Source organism: Stylophora pistillata, chromosome 1 (genome assembly GCF_964205215.1).
Source record: "Stylophora pistillata chromosome 1, jaStyPist1.2, whole genome shotgun sequence".
Lineage (NCBI taxonomy): Eukaryota > Metazoa > Cnidaria > Anthozoa > Scleractinia > Pocilloporidae > Stylophora > Stylophora pistillata.
This window is the reverse complement of record NC_142519.1, coordinates 55873699-55881382: the sequence shown is the minus strand read 5'-3', so window position 1 is coordinate 55881382 and position 7684 is coordinate 55873699. Positions and strand designations below refer to the sequence as shown.

The 7684-nt window shown below is 37.9% G+C and overlaps 1 protein-coding gene across 1 annotated transcript; it reads left to right on the top strand.

Annotated features, from left to right (window-relative positions):
* Positions 1-3164: 3164 nt before the first annotated feature.
* On the top strand, positions 3165-4519 carry LOC148743214 (uncharacterized). The gene is made up of 2 exons (XM_088750400.1): positions 3165-3828; positions 4275-4519. Exons 1-2 carry the CDS (start codon positions 3750-3752, stop codon positions 4517-4519), a joined length of 324 nt encoding a protein of 107 aa, XP_088606526.1. The 5' UTR covers positions 3165-3749.
* The last annotated feature ends 3165 nt before the right edge of the window (positions 4520-7684 follow it).

Here is a 7684-nt window from a genome sequence, read left to right as displayed (position 1 = left end):
ACTGGTGTTAAGTGCTTCTTCTTGTGAGCCTAACATGGCTTTCAAGAAACCTTTTCTCGATCCTCAATCTCTCAAGACAGGTTACCTTCTCAATGTATATATCTCATTTTCGATGGGCCCATGTCAAAGACAAGGACGAAATCGATAAGGGCAGTTTTGGTTCTGTGATCAAAGCACACAACGTTCCCGAGAAGAGAACCGTGGTTGTGATATGATTTCTCGACGGGGGAGACTCAAATCCGAAGATCGTAGCGAACGAGGCGAAGATGTTACGAAAACTGCGGCACCCCAAGGTTGCCGAATTTGTTGCTGTTTGTCCTAAACCGGTTGCTATAATGATGGAATATGAGTATTTTGATTTCCCCCCATTCGGTCGTGATGTTCAGGTTTCAGATATCCTTGAATTTTTACATTGCCTCCATAGAATACAAGCGGGCGAAGCCTTTTCGCATTTTTTACCGTCTTCTTGCAAGGTAGCGATTGATATCGCCGAGGGAATTGAATTTTTGCATTCAAGGAATGTGGTACACCGGGACTTGAACCTAGGGAATGTCTTGGTAAGTAACAAGCATTATGCACGACCAGGAAGTCGGCAAATATCAATTTGAAGATTTGGTTGGTGTTGAGCCAGAGGTCACTAACAGTTTTTAGTGAAAGTCGCTGTTGGTTACCTCAAACTTCCGCGATAATACACGCGCAGACGTCCAACGTTGAGCGCGGGACAAAATTATGGTTCCTGAAGTAGACATTCCCTGCTTTCAAGATTTGAGTCTCCCTCACCGAAATATCGGTGCATTACGAAGGTAACAAGTTTTGAGAGATTGAGGATCGAGAAAAGTATCGAGGTCTTCGGTCTGCGTTTTTCAAGGTCTGTGTTTTCGAGACACCCGTTCCATATAAATCGGGAATCTGCGTTTTTTTCTGCCGAGGAAAAGGTGGGGGAGGGAGCGTTGCGTGACGAGCCCAAACAACGGCTGCGAAGGAGACTACTTCGAAAGCTGCATTTCTCGAAAATTTTTTGGCGGTTAGCGCTTGGATTTTGAATGAATCTTCGATTGAATGCGACGAGAAGAAGTGTCAACCTTTCAGTTTATCTGGTTTCGATTTGGAGGCCGGGCGATTCTTATTTCTATATTGGCTGATATACCATAATGGCTAAGCCAATAAAAAGTCTTGAATTGCATTATCCAATGATCTAGTTTTTAATAATAAGATATATGTATTTCGCTGTACGGCCGTGTGTAGCCCTGCACTATACTATATAGGTGTATATATATATAGTCCTTTATTAAAAACTGGATCATTGGATGATGCAATTCAAGACTTTTTATTGGCTTAGCCATTATGGTATATGAACCAATATACCATAATCCTCAAATATGGTAAGTGCACGCATCATCTTAAAGTTAAAAGGGAGCTAAAAAATTTAAGATTTGGTAAGATATGTCTTACTCTAATATCTTGGGGGCGTTTTTAATAAAACAATTATTCCACTCGCGCTTGTTGGACATGGGATGATTTTAGCCAACTCGGCGCTACGCACCTTGTTGGCTATCTATCATCTCATATCCAACGCTTGCTCGTGGAACAATTGTTAATTATAGCCCTGTATAGCTGTCTTTAGCACTGTATAGCTGTTTTTAGCGTCGTATAGCCCAGTGTATTGTGCTCTTTAATAGCCCTGCATTGTTGTGTAGTGACCTGTATACCCTCTGTGTAGCTGTGTGTAGCCCTGTATGATGCCACATAGCCGTGTATAGCCCTGTAAAACTATTGACATATCTAGGCCAGAACGTGAAGGTTATTAAATCTTTTGAGGACAATATATATCCCCATACATGACCTACCTATTGACATTATCTGCATCGAGGACATTATGTGTCCACATACATAGAGCACAAAATTCTTGCCGCCTTTTTTTGGGCAAGTAATTCATGGCAGTCTCCATATAGACTCCCTGTTACCCAGTCTCCATATAGACTCCCTGTTACCCATTCTCCCTGTGTACCCTGTGTACCCTGTGTAATCTGTGTACCCTGTGTACCCTGTGTAATCTGTGTATCCTGTGTACCCTGTGTACCCTGTGTACAAGAAAATTACAGGTAATCTGCCTTGCTCAGTGATAATAAGCAGAAAATAAGGACAAACATTAGGACTACATGATGTTCCTAAAAATAGAGATAACATCTTTCTTTAAAAAATTTCAGAGGAAATTGCCTTAATGCCAAAAATCAACACTGGTCATATGTTAAGTTATGTGTTGAGGGCTTATTAATTTCATATTTGTTACCTGATAAACAATGAGGGTCGCCACACAATTCTGTAATTTACTGGATAAATCATCATCACCTGTATTGCTTAAGCAATTACAGTAAAATATAGGTATATTAAATTGTGTATTTTTACATACTGAGACTAGTTCTCCTCCTGACAGATGAAGATCCTAACAAAAGCAAAACAAATGAGGTAAGGGAAGTAGTGCGCATTAAAATGTCACGTAAAATTATTGGTAGTATGCTACATTATGAAAACCCTACCATAACATGTTGCATTGTATGTTCCATAGATCATTGACCAAAAAAAGTTGACTTAAACTTAAAAAACTCGCATGTCCCTTGGGACGAGGTTCTTTGTGGGCCGTGACACTTAGGCAGACTGACGGGTCCCTTGGGACAAGGTTCTTCGTGAGCCGCAACACTTGGGGCAGACTGAAAGGTCCCTTGGGACGAGGTTCTTCGTGAGCCGCGACACTTGGGGCAGACTGACGGGTCCCTTGGGACGAGGTTCTTCGTGAGCCGCGACACTTGGGGCAGACTGAAAGGTCCCTTGGGACGAGGTTCTTCGTGAGCCGCGACACTTGGGGCAGACTGACGGGTCCCTTGGGACGAGGTTCTTCGTGAGCCGCGACACTTGGGGCAGACTGAAAGGTCCCTTGGGACGAGGTTCTTCGTGAGCCGCGACACTTGGGGCAGACTGACGGGTCCCTTGGGACGAGGTTCTTCGTGAGCCGCGACACTTGGGGCAGACTGACGGGTCCCTTGGGACGAGGTTCTCCGTGAGCCGCGACACTTGGGGCAGACTGAAAGTTCCCTTGGGACAAGGTTCTTCGTGAGCCGCGACACTTGGGGCAGTCTTAAAGGTCCCTTGGGACGAGGTTCTTCGTGAGCCGCGACACTTGGGGCAGACTGACGGGTCCCTTGGGACAAGGTTCTTTGCGAGAAGCATTATTTTGTGCAGACTTACTTAATGATCTTCATGTGATCTAGTTCTCATTTTAACCAAAATAATTTAAGATATGTCAATATACATACAACTGAACAAAATGAACTGTCATGGCTTCCTCCTGCATAACACTAACATCAACACCTGACCAAATAATATTAACAACAGCAAGGTGGAACAACTGACAGTATCTATTATCACTATAGTTTTAAATAAGGGTCATGCTATAATGTAAACAACTTATCAACCTAAATAACTAAGTAAATAGAGATCATGTTAGAAACATCATTTTCCAAGTGTGTTTAGTAAAGGTATTGAATGCCCTATTTTAATTTGCCATTGAAATATGAGGTCATGTAATTAGATTAGTTCATGTACATTTCATTAGTGACTATTTAATTTTATAATACTATATCTACGTTATAATAGTCATGGTTATTAAGGAAAGTAAGAGATTGAGGCAGTGGCATCTTGGTTTTTGCTATTGTCCCTTGTTGTTAAAAGTAAGTTACACGTGACTCTTGTGGATGGCATACTTCCCTTTACTTTTTATCTTGTTTCAGGAACCACTACCAGGTACATCTGGAATTATTTTTGCACAAGCAGGTGAGAAGCATATTATCTAATAAGTAAAATAACCAGTATTTTACCAACCAGTAAGGATACTGATTTTAATGTTGGTAAAAGTGGCCATCTCTGATGATAGTTGATCCACTGGCATCCTACTGCATTTTAGAGGATAACATGGCATAAGGATGTCATTAGAGCTACAAAAGAATTTAATCAGAAGGTTGAACAAAATGATTAGACTCTATTAGAAGATATTGAAAGAACATGGAAATGTATATTCTTGACCTGGAGACCATGGATTATGGAAATTTCCTACTGACCCTTTTAACTAAGGCCCCTACTTAACCTGGCAATCTATAAAGCATTTCCCTCCAAACTGGGACAATATAATTATCAGAGAAATATATAATTGTGAGTCAACAGCAAGAAAAAGAAAATTACTGGTCAGCCTACAATGTCTAAAATTATAACTTTTTCCCCAGAAGAAGGACAAGAAATAGAGGAAAGTTGTGTAGACATCAACAAGGAGGAGAAGAAAGTAGAAGAGAAAAAGGAGCAAAAGAAAGAAGAGGAAGTGAAGGAGCACACAGAAGAAGAGAAAAAGAGGGAACATAAAGATGAAGAGGGGAACGAACATGTTAAACATGAAAGGAAAAGGAAAAAGAAGGACAGGAGAACAACCTCAAAAAGAAAAAAGCCAATGGTGGAAAATCACCCAGAATGTTAAAAGTTAAAAAAGACTTTAAAAGGACCCTTGTCAGCCACACCTTTGTTTTTGTTTACCTGTGGATGTTTTCATATTTTATTTCATGTAGAGCAGATCCAAATATAAAAATGCACAATCAAACTGCTTAGGGTAATTTAAAAGACTTCCAGAAACACAACTTGGGACAATGCAATAAAATTTCACTTTCCCATACATTTCACATATTTTCATGGTCATCAAAAATGGTAGAGGCTGGCTAGAGTCCTTCAAAATTTGTTCAATAGAGGCTGCTATAAAGCAACAAGTTAAAAATGTTCTTTGTTTTGATGATAAACAACAAGTGTAGAACCCAAAACTTCAGTTCCTAATGTAAATATGGTTAGTGTTATAAGGAACTAAAAGTGTTCAGTTTAGAATTTAGTCAAAGTGGGTCATATGTATTGCATGACATTTTATTTTGGGTCATTTGAAAAACAAACGGTCTGGGTCAAACTATGATCTTCAAACTTCCAAGAACTGACATCATTCAAACCATCACCAGTATGTCAGAGTCTTTATGCTTTTCAAGGTTTTAGTTGTTTATTGTGGTAAACAATTCATCATAAAGTGGAATCCTTATTTTAAGAAATTACACACCAATCTTGAATATAAGATGTCAAAAAACAGCAAAATATATTTTTCATTTCATGCTTTCTGACCCCAAGTAACTGATTCAACTTCAAATCATGTTTTCAGGTTCAACTGCCATTCTCTTTTGCTTGAAAAACACTAAGCTTTTGTCCTTGTTTCATAACAAAACATAAACACAAGAACAAAGACAACAAATGAAGCATCAAACGATCAGTAAATCAACATATGCAAAATGTCTAAGTAGGCTCATACTAAAATTGTACTCATACCCACCTAATCTGAAATGCTAGTCATCTTAATATTGTGCCCTCATCTAAGGATAGTTAGCACATTTTTTTTTTTTTTGGTTTTCTTTAATTATTGCCAGCTGCTTTGGAAGTACTTAATATATATGAGGTAACTTGCTTTTTGTTTGTTTCTTTGTTTTTTAGTTTGTTTTTACATCAGTAAGAGTCCACAACCATTTCATTTAGCGTCAGAATAGAATATTCCAAATAAATGAAACAAAAACATGAACTAGATCGAATACTGGAACTAGTTATGATTTGAATTTAATAGTTGATGTTGCACATGCAATATAGAAGACTTCTAAAAGAGTGCAAAAATTTAGGCTTCTATGAAACTATAAACCTTAACCACAACCATGTTTACTTCACTGAAAGGTGTGAAATTAGCTTCCTTGGGTGAGAGCACAGTGATTTAATATCTAGAGTAGGGACCCCTTGGCTTAATTCTTGCCTTGCACTGAAGAGTAGGCAAAGTTAAAATTACATTATACAGTACATACATATATATGTATATATAAAAAACTGTGGCAAGAAGTTAAAACTCGTTCATATTTTGAAGATGATCCATAAGCATGCAAACAAAAAAAATGTCCCTAGTTAGTCACACCTTTATTTTAATTTACCCGTGGATATTTTGATATTTTATTTCATGTAGAGCAGTTTCAACTTAAACAACAAACATGGCAGATTTGATGCTAAGTTTATTATTTACTATGGTAAAATCAACTTGTATTTATTAAATTAATAGGTATTAAAATATTCAATTCAGTTACTAATATCAAAAATGTCTTGCTTTTTTTTTTTAGTCATGATCGCAGATAAGGATTAAGGTTTTTTTTTCAGTCAATAAAGTGCGCTAGGTCAGGCTATATGAAAATTAAGGTCAGCTCAACAAGCACTTGATTATTTTGTTAAAAGTGAACTGTTGCAGTTGTGTCATAGCTTTTACAGTTGATCAGTTTGGTGGATCTATTAAAAAGTTAATATTTAACATTTTAGGAATCTTATTTGTTCTGAACTATCAAATCAATTCATAAGAATTAATTTCTTTTAACTTAATTGTCAAGTCCATGTTAATCTTACTAGTCAACATTTAATTTGGTTATATCAACTAAGTTGAAATTATAAATTAGCCACTGTACTGTAGAGAGTCAAAAAGCTGAAGTTTCAAGTATTGGCCCTTAACTCTGACAAAGGGTTAATGCTCAAAACGTCAGCTTTTTGATCTTCAGGGTGGCCAGTTTACAATTTCATCTTAATTGATCTTCCCCCACTAACACAGCACCACAGTTTCTTTAAAAACCTCCAACGTTCTTTCACTTGTGAACATTTAGTCAATTTTGATTTAAAATAGATTCCTCTGCTATAAAAAATATCACAGTATGATTGTGTTTCACAAAATTATCTGAATAGAATGAGTGAAACACAAAATTGGATAACAAATTTAGCTTCAAAAAAATTATAGTATCCCACCACACTTTGACATGTTCCATGAAATGCTGCTGAGCTATTATGGTCTTGGAAAATGGACATAAGTATACTTAACATTATTCTTCTTACCATTTGTTTGCAAGATGAGAAAATTTTGCTTTCGTTTTTTTCCATTCCCACTAATATGAATGTCAGCTGGTAGCTATGCATACACGTGACTGTCTTGAATTCTGGTGCCGGAATGTTAGTTTTACTCATCCTCTACTCAGTCTTTTTTGTCCAAACCATTTTAACATTTCCTAAGAGTTATGTTCCTTTTTTGGCTAAAAATGACCAATTAAAATAGGAACCCGAAAATCTATCGAGCTTACGTAACCGAAAACTATGAAGCAGCAAGTAGGAACAAACACCCTCCGGTAAAACAATGTACCAGAAGAAACCAATGCTTACCTTAGGACCATTTCCTCCATCTCTTTAGCAGCGTAAAAATATTCTTTCTCCCTCTCGCATTCTTTTTAAAATTTCAAAAAAGTCCTGAGTTCGCGACGACAAGTTTGCTAGAACATGACCACTCTCACTCGCCCCAGGCTCCCTCCCGTATTGAGCCTTGATTAGAAAATCGAGGCTCGATTGGAAAATCGAGGGTTGATTGGAAAATCGAGGCTCGATTGCAAAATCGAGGCACGATTGCAAAATCGAGGCACGATTGCAAAATCAAGGCACGATTGGATAATCGAGGCTCGTATGTCGAAGCTTGGCAAAACGAGGAATCGTGGTCGTTTTTGATCAGGTGCTTTTGGGCTCGTTTCCCGGAAACCTTGAATGATCCCCTTTTTGT

Excerpts from the sequence above, each read along its gene's own strand:
- LOC148743214 (XM_088750400.1), top strand. The coding sequence starts at position 3,750 with ATGGCATACTTCCCTTTACTTTTTATCTTGTTTCAGGAACCACTACCA. Across the intron at positions 3,829-4,274 it reads AATTATTTTTGCACAAGCAG|AAGAAGGACAAGAAATAGAG; the intron begins GTGAGAAGCATA and ends CTTTTTCCCCAG.